The sequence below is a fragment of the Gobius niger genome, assembly GCF_951799975.1.
Source record: "Gobius niger genome assembly, chromosome: 13".
In the NCBI taxonomy this organism is placed as follows: domain Eukaryota; kingdom Metazoa; phylum Chordata; class Actinopteri; order Gobiiformes; family Gobiidae; genus Gobius; species Gobius niger.
The window spans coordinates 8754134-8776303 of NC_136864.1; the positions used below are offsets into that span (position 1 = coordinate 8754134).

The 22170-nt window shown below is 38.6% G+C and overlaps 2 protein-coding genes across 2 annotated transcripts in view; one reads left to right on the forward strand and one right to left on the reverse strand.

Moving 5' to 3' along the window:
- Window positions 1-22170, reverse strand: part of ly97.3 (lymphocyte antigen 97, tandem duplicate 3) — a 31553-nt gene that overhangs the window by 6546 nt on the left and 2837 nt on the right. The window lies entirely within an intron of this gene.
- Window positions 2144-15973, forward strand: LOC306973098 (gamma-crystallin N-A-like). The gene is made up of 4 exons (XM_079569913.1): window positions 2144-2181; window positions 4107-4355; window positions 10901-11046; window positions 15593-15973. Exons 1-4 carry the CDS (start codon window positions 2161-2163, stop codon window positions 15726-15728), a joined length of 552 nt encoding a protein of 183 aa, XP_079426039.1. The 5' UTR covers window positions 2144-2160; the 3' UTR covers window positions 15729-15973.

Sequence of the window (22170 nt, forward strand, 5' to 3'; positions counted from 1 at the left end):
AATGTTCGTATGGAATTCTACTTTTTGTGCACTTACCACTGCAAAGTATAGTATTGTGCTGTACTATTTCTATAGTTATACAAAAGTACACAGGTTGTAAATCTAGCTTTCTTTTCACCCTAAACCGAGCCCATTTACTCAAGTTCAGCTTTACCCAAATCTAGACGCTTCTTAACTGGAGAGCAACAGTGTAAGGCCTCATTCGAAAGCTAAGACCTACCAAAGTGATCGTAACCTTTTTATCACATTGTTGCCGCATTTTCTGTCACTTTTTTTCCTGTCGCTTTTTGTTACTTTTCTGTTACTTTTCTGTTATGTTTTCGTCACTTTTTTGTCATACATTTTTGTCACTTTTTTGTTGTATTTTCATCCGAGTTTTTTCTTTTAGATTTGGGTAAAGCCAAACTGGTGGGGTTAACAGATTAAAAAAACAAGTGGCACCTACGACTATATCAAACCAACCTGCTGCAACCACTTCACTCGATTATTATCACTATTTCTGCTTGTTTGACTCCTGGACGGCGAGGTGCATGTTCTCCCTTTGTGTAGATGGATGTTCTGACTTCCCTCGCAGAGAATGCAGAGAACAAATATCCCTATGGCAGTGGGAGGCAACGTCAGGCTCACGGACCAAATCTGGACCCACAGCAGAGATCCTCTGGCCCCGTGATGATTCTGAGAAATGAGAACAACAAAGATCAAATACCAGAGAAGTAACTCATGTGCAATAACTTCTATGCAATTGACTCCATGCATAACTTAAGATCACAACAACGCCACCAAAGAAGTAACTTCCTGTTTCGATCCAGCACGCCAAAATAAAAGCACACAGCAGGTAGAGGTGCAACATTGCAAGAATATAATGTTTTGTCTGTTAATAGTTAGGCAGAAAGAAAGTTGAACTAATGAACTGCTGAACCAATGAATAACATGGTGCTTTTATTTTGGCGTGCTGGATCGAAAACAGGAAGTCACTTCGTCAATTTTTCACTCTTTTTTAGCCGTTTTATAAACGTATTTATCACACACTAATAAAATCAAGCCAACCACTTTGCTCCCCTCCATGCCTCTGTGTTTTCATTGATTACAAAAATATATTGATAATTCAGCGTTTCTTAAAGTAATGGTGACGAAATTGGACTATTAATGTTAACGCATAATATACCATGGTCAGTGAGAATTCTAATGCTAATTGACTCAAATCAAACTTCAAATCAAAACAACGCCGCCCAAGAAGTGACTTCCTGTTTCAATCCAGCATGGCAAAAAAAAAAGCACACAGCTCGTCTCCTTGATTAGATCAACAGGTACTTGCAACATTACAAGAATATAATTAAATACACACTTTGTAAGTGTTATGTCTGATTATAGTTCGGCACAAAGAAAGTTGAACTAATGAACTGCTGCACCAATGAATAAGATGGTTTATTTTGGCGTGCTGGATCAAAACAGGAAGTTCATTGTTATGATTTGAAGTTATGCACAGAGTCAAAACCACGTGCAATAATCTCTGAATCAGACCCATTTTATCGATCACTATGACTGTAAAGTCTGATATTCTACATTTTATATTCTGTTCTAATTCATTATTTATTATGCCCCTTTAAGTTTTCTTTTTATTCTTCTGACGCATCAAGTGCATTTCTCCATTGTGAGATCAATAAAGGCTTTTATTATCTTATGTGGTCATAAAATTATGGTAGAAACCCATAGCAGCAATAATAATTATGCATACCACTAATACTGTGGTGGAAACTTGCCAAGATGGACGACCCCTCAACTCCTGGAACGATAAAGCACACCATAACATTAGCACACAGGTTTATATCTGTATTTATTTTGCCTTCAATGCATCCAAACACCGGCCTGCGACCTGGACCGCATCCATAAAACGACTCAATCAAAGCAAAGTCCGTCTCCTCACTTTTTGTTTTGCCGCAAACTCCGATATCAGCAATGGCATAGTATGTGAGGGGGGAATCTGTCCATGTGGCGAAATGTCTAAACCCTGCTTTGTGCGGGCTTTGTTAGCTCGGCCTCGCGACACCCCGACTCTCACAGTGCACCGTATAAATCCGCCTGTCCAAATTCCTACACTCCCAAAGGCCGCTGGGTAAATAATAGTTTCGGGGAGCAACCCGGGGAGAGCAGGAGAGGAAAATGTCCCGCTACTCAGGAAAGGTGAGTGCATTCCATTCATCAAGGATTCATCATCGTAATAATAGTAATAATAGTAGTTAAAGTATGCACAAATAAACAACTGTAATGAGGTCATATTTAATGTTTAATGAGCAGATTTTGATAGATTTTGTCAGGGTGATTGTGACTTACTTTCTAATTGGTCATTTATTGCATCTTAAGTGATGTTTGTGCACATTTTGTAATTTTTGGTGGCCTAAATTGATCTATGCAATGATAATATTTAGCCATTATGAAACTCTGCACCGTGCATGCATCATATTGTGTTATCCAGCCTGTTCTGGCAACACAGGTGCATGAGTCTTATGGTAGTGGCTCCCAACCTGGGGGTGGGTCAGAACAAACCCTGTTTTATTTGAGCAAATTTAAAGGTAGAACTGGAACACTTAGGACTGTGGGAAGAGCACAGGTGCAGAAAACATTACAGTGTATGTGTATTATTTGCAGGAGCTGTGGATTTTTAACTGCAGGAGGGGGCCTGGCTCCACGACGAGCAGGAAAGGGGGTGTGGCGTGGGGGGGAGTGGCGTTGGGGGCGTGGGGACTTCAAAGAAAAAGGTTGGAAAGCACTGAGTTAGAGCACAGTGCGAGCCAAATTCAAGCCTGGACAAATGCCATTCGCGTCAGTGAGGATAATCACAGCCAAATCAAAGGACACATTAATAGACACTATATATGAAATGTACGGTCGCATTACAGGATGAGGCAAAACTCTTCTTGTTTCTAAGGTTTTGGGCCAATTTGGTCTCTTAACAAATCAGCTTTCACCAGGAGAAAAACAACAAAGCCTAATCTTCACATTAACGTGTTTAACTATTGCACTGATTCAATGTTTTGCTATTGATTATGTGGGAAACTGTAGGGCCATTTTCTCCAAATGCATTTTTCTCACATTAGTATCTCCACAGTAGCACCTGCAGACTTCGAATGAACAATATTTTTTAATATCTAATTTATAGCTTGATTTATTGAGTTTTGAATTTCTAACAATGTGACTAAATTTTAATTCTTACAAATTTTGATAAATAATTATGCCTTATTTGTCATGCGCTTTACAAGCCTGTTTTATGAAGTTTCTCAAAGTGCTACACTGTCAGCATTATTCATTCACTCCATAATCGGTGGTGATAAGCTACTGTTGTAGCCACAGCTGCCCTGGGGTAGAAGCAAGGCAACAAGTCTGTGCCATCGGCCCCTCCGACCATCAACAACCACTCACTCACGCACCACATTCACCCCAGGCTTCCTGGTGTTCCAAACGGTCTCCCATCCAAGGACCGCCCAGGCCGTTCCCTGCTTAGCTTCCGAGATCTGCGGGGTTGGGCATAGCAAAGGCGGTTTGGTATTTTTCCACTTATAAACAGCTTATTTTAAAACCAAACAAGAAAAGGTCTGGTAACTAATATGTCAAAAAAACATCAATTTTTCGATCCGTTATTCAGATTTCGTCACCGAAAATTTGGGGGCATTTTGAGGCATAAAAGGCATAATTTTTATATGAACACATTAGATGACAGAAAACCTGCAACACTTTTATTTTCCTCACATTTATGCCAGTAATACAGCAAACGTTTCAAACTGATATCTCTAAATGTCAGTGTTTTTACTATAGTATGTTTAGCTTATTTTTACAGTATATGCTTTTTTTTGTTTATATACTTTTTACCCCCCTTACTGTAGTCTGTATTTCACTCTATGTACTTTTTCTTCTTTGTGCCCCCTTGAAGTTTCTGATTTTCATTGTAGACCAGAATATTTCTATTTGCACATTTCCTGTCTTTCCTGCACAACCCGAGTGTTTCTTTAGAGCTGAATGTAACAAGTGAATTCCTCTACTGTGAGATCAATAAAGACTTATCTTATTCGCTTGCCATGTCTCGCCTTAACCTTGTCTTTTTCTTCTTGCAGATCGTCTTCTACGAGGGCAAATGCTTCACGGGGAGAAAGTTGGAGCTGTGCACAGACTGCGATAACTTCCAGGACCGCGGTTTCCTGAACAGAGTCAACTCGATCCGCGTGGAGAGCGGCGCCTTCGTGTGCTTTGACCACCCGGACTACAAGGGGCAGCAGTACATCCTGGAGCACGGGGAGTACCCGGAGTACCAACGCTGGAACGCCCTCAACGATCACATGGGCTCCTGTCGGCCAATCAGGATGGTGCGTTTCAACACGAGTCTGAGCTTAGCCACACTTTCTTAAAGCTATACCGCAAAAAAATTTCATCAAATACATAAAATGAAGCTTTTTAAAATTATTATAACATGTTTACTCTTGCCGAGCTCACCTCCTGTCTCCATGGAGATGTTGTTACTCAGCTTTGACTATAGTCATACGAACATGAGGTTTTCATGCATTATTATTGAGAGGCGTTTCATGACCATTTAGCTGCTCCTCTTGCATGGCATACAGCAGAGGTTCTCAAACGTTGAATCAAAAGGTCAGAAAAATTAAATTCCGGATGCCAAAGGTATAAAAAATGTATTCTGTCATGGAGAGTCAGTCAATGAGCGACATGGCACTGTCTGTTGTCTATAAACTCCTAAAACAGAGGACAGATCTAAATGTACATCACTCAGACATCTGCGACTGGAGTTCTTAAATAACAACTTTATCAAAGTGAGTGTGTTTTCTCAACCATGAACGTTATAATACGATCTTTATTCAATGATTCACTGATTTTCATACAAGCCATTAATCTCGACCGGACCTCAAAAGCTAATTATCAGCTGTGTCTAAAGGCAGCGCCATTCCAGCAGATAGATACAGATGGTATCTCTGTATCGCCCAAAGTATCTGGTCATGTTTGAAAACAGTTAAAGGGGAAAACAATTTGGAGAAAAATCTAAACTTTCTCTAATTATACAAAAACTGCTTTAACAAATGCTGAAATATGATTTTTTTTCCCCCTACTAAATAAAGATACAAAGACATGGAGAGGAGCAAGCGGAGAATGCTAACATGATGCTACATGTTAGCATCGTGCTAATGCTAACGCTAGCTACGACTGCCCTTTTTTTCACTTCTACTGAACAATCTGCGGTGAATGAACATCCATATGGACCCGATTTAGACTTTATTTTATTTGTATCTGATAAATAAGTTGATATTTCACCAGAAAATGGCTAAAAACTGTGAAAAACTGTGTTTCCCATAAGATTTTGTTTTCCCCCTGGGCGAGGCCACACACCTTCTATGACGTGATGCCATTTATACACTGCAAATAGATACATTAATAAGATACATTTAACACAAGAAATAGATACATTAGTTTATGCATAAAGTGTGGCAAAAATGCAACAAAATAGTGAAAAAAAACGCAACAATAACGTGATAAAAAACCCCTCAATTTACAAAAATCAAATCAAATCAAATCAAATTTATTTATATAGCACATTTAAAACAACTGCTGTTGACCAAAGTGCTTCACAAAAGGTCTACAGTACAGAGAGAAAAACAACAACATATAAATATAATAATAAAAAACAAAACACAATATACAAAACAGCAAAGCACTAACAGCTTAGATTTGGCCAGATATGTGCTAGACAGTGTTAAAAGCTTTTGCATAAAAATGTGTTTTAAGCAACGATTTAAAATATTCAAGTGTCTGTGCAGCTCTGATGTGGAGAGGAAGGTCATTCCACAGTTTTGGAGCTGCAACAGAGAAAGCCCTGTCCCCTTTAGTCACATATTTGGAGCGAGGGACCTCTAAAAGCAGCTGATCAGCAGATCTCAGAGCCCGAGCAGGGGCGTGACGTACCAGAAGCTCAGACAAATACAGAGGAGCAGCGCCATGGAGACATTTAAAGACAACAAGTAAAAGCTTAAACCTTATCCTATAATACACAGGGAGCCAGTGTAGAGCAGCTAACACAGGGGTGATGTGCTGTCTCTTTCTGGTCCCTGTAAGGAGACGAGCAGCTGCATTTTGTACCCCCTGAAGGCGACGAATTGAACGCTGACCAAGACCAGTGTACACAGAATTACAATAATCAAGTCGCGAAGTTATAAAAGCATGAATGGCTTTCTCAAAGTCACAGGCAGGTAGATAGTTTTTTACCTTGCTTAGAGTTTTAAGATGGAAAAAGCTTGATTTGACAACATGATTTATATGTTTCTCAAATTTAAATTCATTGTCAACAAACACACCAAGATTCCTTGCAAAAGGGTGACAGAAGGAAGCTACAGGGCCAATGGCGCTGTCACAAGTGTCGAGAACATTAGAAGAATTTCCAAATATTACAATTTCTGTCTTATCTTTGTTTAGACTTAAAAAGTTGGCCTCCATCCATGTCTTAACTTCTTGAATGCAATCCAACAAAGGATTCAATGATCCCTCAGAACTAGACTTTAGTGGCATATATATCTGCAAATCATCAGCATAAAAATGATAACTAACTTTGTGTTTCTCCAGAATCAGACCAAGGGGTAGAAGATACAGAGAAAATAACAAAGGGCCTAAAATGGACCCTTGAGGCACTCCACAATGAATAGGTGACACAGAAGAGAAGCATGAGCCAACATTAACTGAAAAACTTCTATCTTTTAAATATGAATCAAACCATTGCAGAACAGTGCCTTTGAGTCCCACAGACAGCTCAAGGCGTGATAAAAGAATGCCATGATCCACTGTATCAAATGCAGCAGTTAAGTCCAAGAGCACAAGGACAGAGTGGACTCCACTGTCAGCAGTTAAAAACAAATCATTAAAAACTCTTAAAAGGGCAGTCTCTGTGCTATGACAGGGTTTAAAACCAGATTGGAACTTTTCTGCAATGGTGTTTTGATCAATGTAAGATTGTAGCTGCTCATAAACAGCCTTCTCAAGAACTTTGGATAGGAAGAGCAGCTTAGATATAGGCCTGAAGTTAGCCAAAGTAGTGGGGTCCAGATTAGGCTTTTTTAAAAGAGGCTGCACCACAGCATGCTTAAAATCAACTGGGACACAACCAGATTTTAAGGAAGAATTGATCATATCAACTATGCACGGACCAATAGATTCAAAAACCTCCTTGAGGAGACCTGGAGGAATTTTATCCATGGGACAAAATGATGAGCGCACTTTGTGAACAATGGGGAAAGAGCTCAGGCCTTAGCTTTCAAATGTGGTCGTACTCTGGCCTATTGGCTGTAAACACTCCAGTCCAGAAGCTTTTAGATTTGGGTAAAGCTGAACAAGGGAAAATGTGCTTTAATTGAGGCCAGTGGTAAGAGGTTAAAGTCCTTCTCCTGACCCACATTAAGCTTATGCTTCTTAACAACGTCACCACTTTCAAACACCGTTATGAGAAAATGATTTGACTCTGGTTCATTTGTGCGGAAAGAGACATTGACCGCTTTCACTTCAAGTGGTCCAGATACAATACAGCACAGACTTCTTAGCTGCTCACTGCCACAATATCAAAATAAAGCATCCTTAGAATGTATACAGTAGCCTATATGGAAGTTATAGAATGTATAGTATAGTAAAACACCCTCTGACCCAAGAATCTTCTCTCACTAAATTGCACAGGAAACATTCAAACAGAGTGCTTCACACTTGCATCTATTTACATCTGAATCGTGTCACTTGTGTGAATGTTTGCGTTAAAGAGCCTGTATAAGATCATCCCTTTTTTCAAATCAATCGCCCGACAGAGATTTGTGCGAGCCGCATCTGCCGCTGTGGCCTTGCAGCGATTCAGCAGAAAGCTTTAGACATTTTTAAAAAAGACATTTTGAATTTGCCAGTTCACAGGGTGCGAGTGACAGTTCAGCGTTTCTATAGATCTCGCTTTCAAAAAAAACTCCGTTCTCTCCTCCTCCACACTTCACCTGTACATTCTGAACGCCGAGCTTCTGTGAAAACATAAAAGCAACGCGGTGACTCAGCAAGATATATACAAAGTACATATTTTCCATGATCAGGACAGCCTGGAGAGGACTTCAGATATTCTAAGTCTCATTTATATTCATATGAGCAACAGGAGCTTATTATTTTTATGCTATTGAACTATATGATATGCTTTTTAACTCAGTATATAGGTCTCGTTTGGTCCTGGTTTCAGCCTCCATTTGCAAACCATGTAATAAATTAGACAGATATAGAATCATTTTTGAGAATCGAGGCACATGGCTAGATCAACCAGCATATTATGTTATCCTCAATCGGTCAGCCTCCGCCTTAATCAAAGCCTATCGTCGTGTAACTTAGTAAACCAGAGAAGTGCTCTTGACGCCTGGCATTAGCCTCTCTCCCCTGATTGCATTAAGTGGGTCATATACCACTTGTACTTGGAAAAAGAGATGATTTTTTTACATCAACAAAGCCTTTTCAGTTTCACGTCTATGCTGTGTTTTTCAAAGATGGAAAAGCCAAAGGATGGTTGCATTAAAACACCTCTTTACCCCGACCTGAACCGAGCACATTTTCTCCAGTTTGGCTTCACCCAAATCTAAAAGCTTCTGGAAAGACTCAAAAGCATGACGAAACCGAGGATGAAAAGACAACAAAAGAAGTGTCTGTAAAGTTACAATAAAGCATCAAAAGACTGTAAAAAAAAAAAAAGCACCAAAAAAGAATCAAAAAGGTGCCAAAAAAGGTTCAAAGAAGTGACAATAAATCATCAAAAAAGCATCAAAAAAGTGAGGACAGAGCACCAAAAGAGTGTCAAAAGAGTGTGAAGAAAGCATCAAAAAAGTGTCAAAAGAGCGTGAAGTGTGTCAAGAAAAGTGTCAAAAGAGTGTGAAAAAAGTGTCAAAAAAAGTGTCGGAAACGCCTCAAAAATGTGTCAGAAAGGTTAAAAAAGTTACAATAAAGCATCAAAAGAGCGACAAAACTGAAAAGCAACAATAACACAATATAAAAGCAACAAAGAAGAGATGAAAACAATAAAAACACGAAAAAGCGACGAGAACGCAACAAAAAAAGCGTCTAAAAAGAGACAAAAACAGGTCTTAGCTTTCAAATGCGGTGTTACTCTGGCCTGTAGGCTGTGAACTCCAGTCAAGAAGCGTTTCAATTTGGGTACAGCTGAACTAGAGAAAACGAGATGTGTCAAGGCGGGGAATTAAGAGATTAAAAGGATACATTCATTCATTCATTTTCTTCCACTTGTCCGTTGTCGGGTCGTGGGGGCAGCTGCAGGAGCTGCCCAAATCACATTGCACCACATTGCCTCACGACTCTCGTCTGGGGTGACCACCTGTCCCTGTTTTCGTCTCATTGCAGCCATTTAGACCTTTATCCCCTCGTCCCACCGACATAGACAATGTTCCGCTTTTTAAATCAAGTCAGATTTACATAGAGAATGACAAATTACCCCGCAGTGTTTCGAGTTTTCTGAGTCATTAAAGGAACTGTGCCAAAATTAAAGCATTAAATGTCACAGAAAAGCATTACCGTTGTTTCAAGTAGACGTTAAATCTACATTTCTTGATCTTTTCGGCACAAATTCACACACACAAAAAAAAATACAAGTATGGTCCAAAGCACATTCAACTGCATGTTTTGATGAAATTTTCAGTATTTATTTGATCAATGTCCAAAATTGACTCCACAGATACGGCATCTCGTCATAGAAGGGGGCGTGGCTTTGCTGAGGGGGAAAAAAGAATCTTTAGAGAAACACAATTTTCCACAGTTTTTTGCCATTTTCTGGTGGAATATGAACTTATTTATCACACATACATAAAGTCAAGTGTAAATCGGGTCCATATGGATATTTTCTCGCAGCAGATTGTTCAGTAGAAGTGAAAAAACGGCAGTCGTAGCTAGCGCTAGCTAAACCGCTAGCATTAGCCCGATGCTAACATGAAGCATCAAGTTAGCATTCTCCGTTATTTATGTATTTATGGGCTGTTGAACCACTTTGCTCCTCTCCATGTCTTTGTATCTTTATTTAGTAGAAAACTATATTCGTAATTCAGCATTTGTTACAGTAGTTTTTGGATAATTAGAGAAAGTTTAGATTTTCTCCCTTAACTGTTTTCAAACATGACCACATATGGCCGATTCCAGAGATGCCGTCTGTATCTCTAAGGAGAGAGGAGCAATGTGGTTCAATGTGTATATATTTCTATGGGTTCAACAGCCCATGAATACATAAAAAAAAGGAGAATGCTAACATGATGCGATATGTTAGCACCATGCTAATGCTAACGCTAGCTATGACTGCCGTTTTTTCACTTCTACAGAACAATCTGCTGTGGGAAAATATCCGTATGGACATTTACACTGGACTATATTTGTATGTGATAAATAAGTTCATATTCCACCAGAAAATGGCTAAAAAGAGTGGAAAATTGTGTTTCCCAAAAGATTCTATTTCCCCCTCGTCGAGGCCACGCCCCCTCCTATGACGAGATGCCGTCTGTATCTATTCCTCTGCTTAATCTAATGTCTACAATTGTTTTTTTAAATGATAAATGTATAGATTTGTCACATTTGAGGCATGAAAAAAATACCTATGTGAGTGATTCTGGGCCAAAATGGCAAAGGAAACGCTTCAATGCTTTCCCATGCCCGTCCCTCCATGTCCCACTAGGTACTGCTACAGTACTACCATATAAGGTGGTCCCCCTAAATGCATCAGGTCCTCTTCTAAATGGTTTCTTCCTTCATAAAAAACCCATTGTGTTTCTGCCACGTGGGTTTAAATGTCAGGTTTATTCCCTGGGTGTGATTCTGCTGACTAAACATGGTTCTGTTCTTGTTTCCCCAGCACGGAGAGCACTATCGGCTGGAGCTGTTCGAGGGGGAGAACTTCGAGGGAGAGTGCGTGGAGCTGTGCGAGGACTGTCCGTTTCTGCAAGCGCGCGGCCTGACCAAGAACTGCATCAACTCTATTAAAGTCTACGGAGACGGAGCGTACGTATATATCTCTCGACGGGAGCGGCACGCCAGGCTCGCTAATGCAATCAGACGGAGAGAGTCGAGCGAGGGAGGGAGGGGGGGGAGAGGCTGACTGTGCTGTGTGTGTCTCTCTAAGAACACTTCACTGACGAACTCTGTGACATCTGTGAGCTGAATGAGGATGGGGGCGCTTTGCAATTATTAACGAGTTCAAAAGGGCACACATGCATGGATTAGTAGGATATATAGGGTTTTATTTAGTTTCTTTATCGCCCATTACAAACAGCAGGATAATGAATGACTCAAGCACTATTTGTAAAAAGACGTTTCATAACAGAATATGTCGAATCTTAATCTTCCACCACATTATTGGCGTTTGTAGTGATGGTAATGCTCATGGTCGGACGTTTGGGGGTTCGAATCCCGCCTTGTGTCCTTGGGCAAGACTCTTCTCCCTCCTTGCCTCCAGTGTCTGCCTACATTGGAGTGTGAATATCGCCTAATGTTGGTGGAAAAGCGCGATAGGGAGTTCAGCTTCCCGATGGCCTTGTGTATGAAACTGGTCTTCAGTCGACTGGAACTGACCCATAGATTCCGCAGTCTCCGCCATATTGGATTTGTGATGTGAACAAAGAATTGTCACACTTGTCACAGATTCATTTTAGTGTCAGAATACATTTCTTTAAATATTTTTGGACTGAGAAAGTATGGAACGACTGCTGGAGAGGTTGTTGTTTTTTATCACACTTTCAGCTTTTAAGGCTTAAAGGAGTAGGCCACCATTTTTTTCCATACTGAGATATGTTCTTACCTGAGCTTAGATGAGTGGATGCATACCTGTCTGGTCTTTGTGCCTGTTAGCCTGTTGGCTTCTTTAGCGCTCAGTCACGCAAATAGACCAAAGCCATTGTTAGCATTTAGCCTCTCAGCATATTCCTATGGACCCATATCGACGTCCGCGCAGTAAAGTCGCAGTGCTTCTAAGGTGTTATTACGCCTTACAATATAGTTCCCCTTTTTATCCGCTTAGAAAATCGACCTGTTTAATTTTGTGTGACTATACTTGGATCGTGCAATTTTTCACGTAACTGTATTTAAATGTGGAAGAGCTTGGTCACTTCTAACTTCACCCCAGCTTGGAGCTATAGGAATATGCTGGGAGAGGCTAAATGCTAACAACATCTTCGGTCTGTGTGCATGACTGAGCGCACGCACAAAGACCGGACAGGTACGCATCAACTCGTCTAAGCTCAGGGAATAACATATCTGAGTATGGAAAAACGGGGGCCTGTTCCTTTAAAGGCAGTATACCTGTTTTGTTTTCCAGTAAAGGAATGAAATTTCCTTTGTCCTGTTTTAGTATATTGTAAAGTCAGACATTTAGCATAAAGCATTTATGTTAAATGCATTTTGAACAATTCAGTGCTTGTAATCTGGCATTTCTGTGAAAGCGACCCTGAAAAGTCATCCTGCAAGTTGTGAAATGCGCCTATAAACTCGTCCCTGTGAAGAATTGGGATGTGCAAATATGTTAGGAAAGTTAGGAATAAGTTTGAATCACAACTGACATTTTAATTTTGACTTCTTTCATTGTTTGCTATAAAAAAAAATCAGGTATAGCGCCTTTAAAGCAGTACTCAGCAACTTGTTTACCTTAATAAATCCTTTTTGTTTCCCCCGGGGGTAATAGAAGCGTTAATGGGATGCTTGTTGTTTTGTTTTTTTACCTCCCCCGGCCAGAAAACCACCCTTGCAACTTCCCTGCATCTGGTTCGGAGGCACAATACACACTAGTGGAATCACGAAGAAGAAGCTAACAGGCTAACAGGCAAAGCTAACTGCGGGCTAGCACCACTTAAACAGTATTTACAGCCAAGTTTGAGTGAAAAAAATTATCTCCATTGTGTAATTGGATGTACAATATCCCTCTCGCCCTTTGTCTTTTCTGTCAGTGTAGTATTTACTCTCACAGACAATTCATGAGTAAAAAAACATAACATGCTACGACACCTGCAGTGGCGCTAATGGCCTCTAGGGGCATGAGTTACTTAGTTCTGCTTATTCAACAATCATTTGTGGAGGGAAAATACAGCATTTTACTTTATATATTACAAATAAAATGCGTATTTGGGTCACAGCTTGTCATCCTGGGCCGATGGTGGAGAGAGGTATTCACAGCTTTAATTTCCGATGGGGCAAGAGGGAAAACTACAACCACTTGCTATGCGGCACAGAATATAGCAACCCCTTGAGTAACACATGACAATCTCTACATTTGTTCAGTTCAGCTAGCTTTATTGTCCATTCAATCACCTTTAAAGATGGAGCTATAGTTTCCTGGTTGAACTCCAGTGGAGATATGAGAGCATAAAGCAATAATAGAAAAAGGTTTTTTAAACAACTTGGAACTTAAGACGGAAATATATACAGTACATTTGCCTTGGGTATGCTGTGCTGACAAGATGTTTTATGTTGATATGTTAAGTAACTGTTTCATGCATTTGAAATCGTTAGCATTTCTTTGTCGCTTTCTTATTGTCCTTCACTTCAACTTAGGAGCCTCTCAGAGCAACCATCCTTTACCTCATCTGTCTTGTGTTTTGTCTTGTCCACATAATACACGTGGTACAATATAAAAGTTTCACTGGAGTTGGAATTTTGAACGACACTTGACAGAGATGTAAAAAACACTGTTTTCTGAAGCACAAGGACTATATGACCCACTAAACGCAATCAGCGGAGAGAGGGTAATGTCAGCCGTCAAGAGCCCTTCCCTGATTGACAGAGTTACACAAGGATAAGCTTTGATTAAGGCGCAATGAGCTGGCCATTAAAGCTATATATTTTTTTGGCACGGTTGCATTTAAAAGCTACAAGTGGATTGTTGATGTATGCCACTTGAATGACTTTTCGAACAAGGGCCCTGATTGAGCATGTTGGAATCCAAAACATTAATAAAATGCACATTGTGGTAAAAAAAAAAAAATGTCTTGAGATTGGAGAAAAATGTGAGGAAAATATCAGTGGTCCTTTGTGGTCTGTGAAGCTGCACAATGAACAACAGCTCTTCTAACAGAAACATCCAGTACATGCTGTAAATTACACTGTTGCAATCCTGCATTATCATCGATGTACTTCATATATCTTCAACCAGCCGCATGCAGTCAGTGTTGGGGAGAATGCTTTGAAATCGTATTTAGTATCAGAATACTGAATACTGGTCTTCAAATGAATTTTGTCACTTTGTCCAATCATAGTATTGTTTTCTGAATAGTTTCACATTGATTTGCATTATATCAATATGAAAGTATGTGAAATATGAAATTATATGAAATGCTGGCTTGTTGGAACGCCTGTTATAAACTTATTTATCATTAATTATAATTAGGAACTCAATAACGCTCTTGGCAAATGCTCATGTGACGCACTGTTTGCATGAACTATGGCACAAGGCGTTTACCCTCTTTGGTATCACTTTATTTTACACTACCTTGATACATTGTACCCAACTAAATTTAGTACAAAGTAATGTGCTCTGTAACAATCTGTAACAACTTGTACCTGTGGGTTAGATACACAATGTAATAACTTGTATTAGTACTTTGTAGTTACATGATGTAATAGGACACAAGACCCTTACTGTTAGAGTTATGTCTTAATACATTATGTACCAACAAACTCCTAATACAAGTTATTCCATTGTGTATCTAACCCATAGGTACAAGTTAATACAGATTGTTACAGAGCATATTACATTGTACTAAATTTAGCTAGGTACAATGTATCAAGGGTACTGTATATAAAATAAAGTGTTACCAAATATTTATTTTATGTTAGGAGGAAGAACAGGCCAACATTAAAAGTTCCTGTTTTATAATGTTGTGCAAAATGAAGCTGCAATGTAATGATTGAGTACTGTGAAGTATTACTCAAATGAGTAACTACTTATCTTAGATGGACCACTCCTGTACGACTGAGAGCTTACAATACTGAATACAGTTACTGTAAATGAGTATTCTAAATACATGTGTTCCGTTACTGCATGTAGACCTCCTTTCCAGGTATCTCTCCAAAGACCTTCTACATTTCTATTGAGTTTGAGGAGGCGCATTTGAGACACATTTTCTTTTTCTTATGACCATTTCTGAATCTGCAAATATGTGTGTATTTGTAGCAATGTATTAAGAAGAAACACATTTATTCTCAATCTCAGCTACTAACCTATCCTTACATTAACCACATTATACTGGCCTTCCTGCTATACTAGATCTAAGTGCTGTTGCAGTGTAGGCAAGTGGCCTATTTTCAATCACCAGCTATGAATTATAGCCTACTACTTTGAGAAGCTTATGAAACATTTAAAGTGCAATAAAAACTTGAGACATTATAATGTCAGATGGGGAAATTATATATTATTGACAATGTCATTTTTCTCCGCAAAGGCTTTTTGTAAGAAGGACATGAACTTCAGTATGGGGGACCAGGACTTTTTTCCTTTGATTTCCTTCCATGTGTTTGTTACTTGGAATACTTGATCATATTTCCTTGTTTTTCCCCCCAGTTGGGTTCTGTACGAGGAGCCAAACTACCGCGGGCGCCTGTACATCGTGGAGAGGGGAAACTTCAGCTCTCCAAAGGACTGGCAGTCGGAGAACCCGACCATCCAGTCTCTGCGCAGAGTGGCAAACTACTTTTAACTCCATCGCCGCCTTTGTGAGTGATCGATGGCACCAATTCACCACTAATCTCTGTGGGCTTGTAAACGAATAAACGCTCCCGAAATTGTCCGTTGTTGTTGTATTTTTGTACTGAATAATTGAAAAGGTCCAAATAAAATAGTGATCCTTCAATACTTTTTCATTTTATTTTATTTTTTTCCTTTTATTGGTTGAAGCAGTGAAACACACGTGACAGCAGAAATGATTACACGCTGATCGGAGTAATTGCTTTCTATTACGTGCCATAAATACCAAACGGTAAGTGCAAAGCTAATGCTCAGTCCTAATGGGGCCATTACCAAGAGACGTTCAAAAGCAGATCGCAAATCAGAACGGGGGACATTTTATTTACCAAAGGGGAAAATTACACCTTGTCATTGTAAATCTGCATATCTATAATAAGGAATATGTAAAAGCAAAGTTAAGAGGGAGGTGAATTCCGAAGTGGACGATGCATAATTTCACAGTGGAGGCTTCGGTGTAGAGGCCACATGCATGTTATCAGCATAAGTGTCAATCAATAAAAGCTCTGCATAAAGGAGACGTAGGCTCTGAGACAAAAGGGTCCTCGAATACGAACAAGATCATTTTGTGCCGCTGGAGACAAACAGTGGGGAAAATGGATGGAAATTACCTGCATGAGGGGGTTCTTTTTGCATATTCTCTTTGTTGTTTTCAGACTTCTCTTCATTATTTGATTTTGTGGCGGTCCTAATGTCATGCCAGGATATTTTCTTTTTGTAAATAATCTGCATTGATTAAGAAAAGAAATTGACTTGAATTTAAATGATCAGGTGTGTCACCAAATTTCATAATGTGAACAGTGTACAGACCCTATACGAAGTTTACATCTTTTCCCACACATTTATGACTAGGGCTGGGTACTGTTACATTTTTTTCAATACAAGTACTTTAACGATACTTGGTTTTCGATGCCGATACCTGAACGATATTTTTTTTAACATATTTGTCATTAAGAACCATAATACAGATTAATAATGTCAATTTATTCCTTCTCCTTACATTTAATTTTCAATCATGTATATAAAAAATAAAAAATAAATCATGTATAGTTGTTGAAATGTGAAAACATGTAACTAACATGACTGAAATAAAATAAAATAAAATAAAATAAAATAAAATAAAATAAAATAAAATAAAATAAAATAAAATAAAATAAAATAAAATAAAATAAAATAAAATAAAATAAAATAAAATAAAATAAAATAAAATAAAATAAAATAAAATAAATACATTTTAACGACAAAAGGTCTGGGGAAAAAAACTTTCCAAGATTTTCTTATTGTTTGTCCCCATTTGTAGCGTTTTTTCCCCCCTAAATTTTCCTTTTTTTTTCAATGTTTTTTTCTCATTATTGTTATTTTTTTAATTCACAATCTTTTCCCCCAATTTTTCCACTTGTTTTTCCCACTTTTTTCATTTTTTTTTTTTTTTTTTTACATGTCTTTCACTTTTTCTCTTCTTTTAAATTTGAATGACCAACAGCCTCAAAACTGGAATATAAAGATTTTATATTTTCTTTTGGGTACCTGCTTTCGATACTTTCGTATTTTTTCGATACCGGCAGTACCTAAACCTTCTATTTCGATACCAGACTAGTATCGTTTAACGGTACCCAGCCCTAGAAATGACTAATCTTCATATTTTCAGCATCAGACTTCCAAAACAGGAACAAAAACGAGAGGTTTTCATTCTGTACTTATCGTTGGGCTCAAGTGATCTGCCCAGTGCACACAGCTGCACATGTGGCTGTGAACAATAGACCAATATCTCCAGGTACAATCTACAGTGGAGTATTAATCAAAACTGAAGGTGAGATATAGCACCGTGCACACAGTCTATCTGCCCCCTGCCCCGGGGCGCGCTACTGCCACCTTCTGTCATTTATCAGCTTTACAGCAAGGTTCACCCCAGGGCTTTCTTCAAACTCACATTACGGCAGCGGTGGAAGAAGTTTGTGGCACAGTGGGGTCGCGGTTTCCCCAACCTCTGGAAAACATGTACAAGAGGGCCACGACTCCCTGGAAAAAGACATTCTGAAATCAAGTGGAACTAAAGATTGAAGATAAGAAGAAGAAATAGATAAGTACACTGTAAAAAAAAAAAAGTAAATTATACACTAAAAAAAAACTGTAATTTACCGTTACCATTTTACAGTGTATAACTATTTTTTGAAAACTGTGACAACACTGTTGTACATTTTACATACATTTATTTTATTCTGCAAATATTACTGGTTTACCCTGTTAATATTTAGTAAACTGTACTTTTTGCTGATCAATTCTGTAATATTATTTACAATTAAGAATGTAAATGCCACAGTTAGATAAACAATTTATGGTAAAAACTGGCAGCTGTGGTTGCCAGTTTTTACCGCAAAATTGTAAAACATGCAAGATCCTTGTAATTGAAATTACAGCTTAGCATTGTCGCAGCTGTTTTTTCTCACAGTTTGTTGCTGTCATTTTAACTGTACATCTCAGCAAAATTTACAATTAAAACCTTGAAAATAAAATAAAAAAAACAATGTGGTTTAGAAAAAAAAATATTCTGTAAATTTTACAGTAAAACACTGGAAACCACAGCTGCCAGTGTCTTATTGTACATTTTACGGATTTTTTTTGCAGTGTAATCAATTTCTTTGCTGAAGTGAACAAGAAATGGATCAGAAATGTGTACTTTTTGGACTCTTGCAAAAGTGTAATGTGCATTAATATTGTTTATCTAATCAGAGGTCACGACAAACATCAATGCAAATAAATCTAAATTGAAAATGTTAATCCGGTTCAATAAGGTCGCCGAGAAGAAAGTTCAGGTATTTGCTCGAAAACGTTGGCTAGTAAGGTAAAAAAAAAAAAAAACTATTCATATAAAGTATGCTTCATGAAAGTAAAAATACCTAAAAAAAAGTGCTTTTCATTACATTCCACCTCTGCTTTGTCCTGGTTTTCAAGGCCAAGAGCAGACACATAAGACGTATCTCAAGATGCTGCGAAAAAAATGTTTGTGACAGGTATTTTCAATTTAAAAGAATGACATCCTGGCCCACAGCACTCAAAGACAAAGCAACGAAATATGACAAATGTAAAAAATGTGTGGGCACTTGGAATAAAATCACATCATAAAACTTTGAAGCGTGACTGTATATTTGAAAAAGCTTTTCAAAAAGTTTGTTCAAGCAGCTTTGGAAGACAAAAGAATATGATGAACAGAATGCAGGGGTCAATATTATGGTGTAGAACATTCAGGTCATTATTTCATTAGCATTCAAGAGCACTTATATTCTGCCAGGCTCTATAGTTGACAAAAAACAAAAAATATTTGTTTTTAAAAGGTGGAGAAACACAGAAAATTAGAATATTGTGAAAAGGTTAATTTATTTCAAAAAGTTAATTTAAAAAGAGAAACTAATATATGATATAGACTCATGACATGCAAAGTGACATATGTCAAACCTTTGTTTGTTTTAATTTTGATGATTTTGGCTTACTGCTCAAAATCTCAGAAGATTAGAATATTATATGAAATAAATGTAAAAAATATTTTAAACAGAGAAATGTGGGCCCTCTGAAAACTGTGATCACGCATATGTATTTAGTACTTGGTTTGGGCCCTTTTACTTGAATGACTGACTTAATGCGGTTGCGTGGCATGGATGGATCAGCCTGTGGCACTGCTGAGGTGTTATGGAAGACCAGGATGCTTCAACCAGAAGAATCTGACATTTGAAGCCCATGTCCAGGATCCGTCTGTGTGTGGCGGCTCTTAAGGCTCTTGATGCACTGACTCCAGCCTCAGTCCACTCCTTGTGAAGGTCCCCCCACACTTTTGCAATGGCCTTTTCCTGACAGTCCTCTCCAGACTGTGGTCATCCCTGAGGCTCATGCACCTTTATCTTTGGGAACATCCCAAAAAAAATATTTAAATAATATCTCAGGATGACCACAGTCTGGAGATGATTGTCAGGAAAAGGCCATTCAAAAGTGTGGGCGACCTGAAGGAGTGGGCTGAGGCTGGAGTCCATAACACCTCAGCAGTGCCACAGGCTGAGAGCATCCATGCGACACCGCATTTTTGCAGTAATTCTAGTAAAAAGGGCTCAAACCAAGTACAAAGTACATATACTGTACATGCTTACACTTTTCAGAGGGACCACAGTTCTCTGTTTAAATATACATTTTAATTGATTTAATGAAATATTCTAATCTCCTGAGATTTTGAATTTGGGGATTTTACAAACTGTAAGGCAAAATCAACAAAGGCTTGACATATGTTACTTTGCATGTCTTGAGTCTATATCATAGCCAACAAGTCCTCCAAATCCATACGACACAAGTGGTCGTTTGTCTTATCCCTGAATTATGACCATATAAGACGTCTACTAAAACAGCGCCCCCAAGCTCCCATTGAGGGTATGTACATTACATTTAACCCAATTCAGAAACAACTTTATTTTACGAAATGTATCTGACCAACTTTGACGACGATTCCAAAAGTCAAACGCAAAGAAATGAATCACAAACTGGCAAAATTAGCCCCAATTGCAATATATGTTCGGGCAATTAACTTTTTTACAATATTCAAATTTTTTCTACCTGTAGTTTTGGAACGAAGTAACGGCTTGAGCATAAAAGTCTGATTCATAATTTGGCATCTATAGATACAAATAGTAATATTTCTGAAGATTTTTTCTGATATTTACTCACAGTTGTGTAGACAGTGGCTCAGATGGTAGCGGGTCGACCCATAATTAAGAGGATAGCGCTCCAAATCACGGCTACTGCAGGACAGGTGCAGGTATGAATGCAGCGTGTGTGGTTGATGATGGTTGGATTCCGCAAATAGATAGACTCGCTTCTGTCAGAATAACATAAAAGTGTTATTAATATGATTAAATAACGTTCTGTTTTTGAATTAGGTCAGTGCGTATTAATCAACACGTCAGCAGAAAGCCTAATGCACCAGAATAAGCATAATAGCAAAATTGCATCCGTTGTCCAAAGGCAGGTAAAGAAACATTTATTGACAGAAGAGAAACACAGACATACAGTAGTACACAGAACAGAACAGTGACAGAAACAGGACACAAAGAACTAAAAAAAAAAACTCAGAAAAAAAGACAAAAATTGGACAAAAATGTGACGACAACGGAAAGAAATAGTCATAATCTTTGGTCAGTCTTAGCTTTCAAACTAGGCGTTGCACTGGCCTACAGATACAGACGGCATAGAAGGGGCGTGGCTTCGCCGAGAGGGAAAATAGAATCTTTAGAGAAACACAACACATTTTCCACTCTTTTCAGCCATTTTCTGTTGGGATATGAAATTATTTATCACATTTTTCACCAAATTGTTTTCCCCCTTAACTGTTTTCAAACATGACCATATATGCCGTCTGTATCTAGTCTAAACTCTAGTGGCGAAGGGTAAAGCTGAACTATAGAGAGAATGCGCTTGGTTCTGGCGAGGGGTACGAAGTTAATATATAAATAACATTCTGTTTTTACACTTCAATAATCATTAAGTCGAGGTAAAAAGTGCTGTACTACTATCGTTTGATACGACGACTCTTGAACATTTTGTTTTGCACATCACCGTCTAGTGCACCCTATTATTTTATGAACACTTCTCTCTCATCTCTCCGAAAGTGCCAATAATATGTGAACACAGACATAATTTCCTTTCTCTTGAGGCTATTTGACAACTCTGCATTTATCTTTCCTAGGTTTCTCTCGGCTCTGTGGTCACATTACATGGGTCAATACAGGACATGGCCTAATGAGGAAATGCTGGGTCTTGGGTTACGCGCAGCGCCACTAGTTTAGAGACTATTACCTGTTTGCAAACCTTATTCTCGAGCCATTTGCTGCTTCAATTGTCCCGGTGTCACCAGCAACCCATTAGCCGAGCTACTGAGCTAAGACTAAATGGCATTTGGACAAGGGATTTTTTTCTCTCTCTCTTGAACGATAAATTGGTTCTTTTGAAAGATGGTATTCCAACCTAAGAAAGCCTGCTATAGGAGATCGGGTCATTAACTTCAACTTTCGAAAAGGAAATGATAACAAGTGAACATGAATGGCCAATTAAAAAGGACAAAGCAAGTTCAGTCTTGGGTCAGGCAGAAGAGCGGAGAAATCCATGCACCGAACTGGAAGTGTGTTGTCAAAAATGTGAAGAAACGCAGCAATTTACCAGGCTATGGGTGAAAATGTGCTAATGTACGTCTATAATGTATAAGTTTAACAAAAAAGTGACCTGTAATTCGCAACCATTCAACTGTACAACCTTGTATTGGATGTTCTCCTCGTGTCTTCTTCTTCTTCTTCTTCTTCTTCTTCTTCTTCTTCTTCTTCTTCTTCTTCTTCTTCTTCTTCTTCTTCTTCTTCTTCTTCTTCTTC

Bases quoted from the DNA above. Each gene is read 5' to 3' on its own strand.
- LOC306973098 (XM_079569913.1), top strand. From the start codon at position 2,161: ATGTCCCGCTACTCAGGAAAG. The intron at 4,356-10,900 runs GTGCGTTTCAAC...TTGTTTCCCCAG, and splicing joins CCTGTCGGCCAATCAGGATG to CACGGAGAGCACTATCGGCT. The intron at 11,047-15,592 runs GTACGTATATAT...TTTTCCCCCCAG, and splicing joins AAAGTCTACGGAGACGGAGC to TTGGGTTCTGTACGAGGAGC.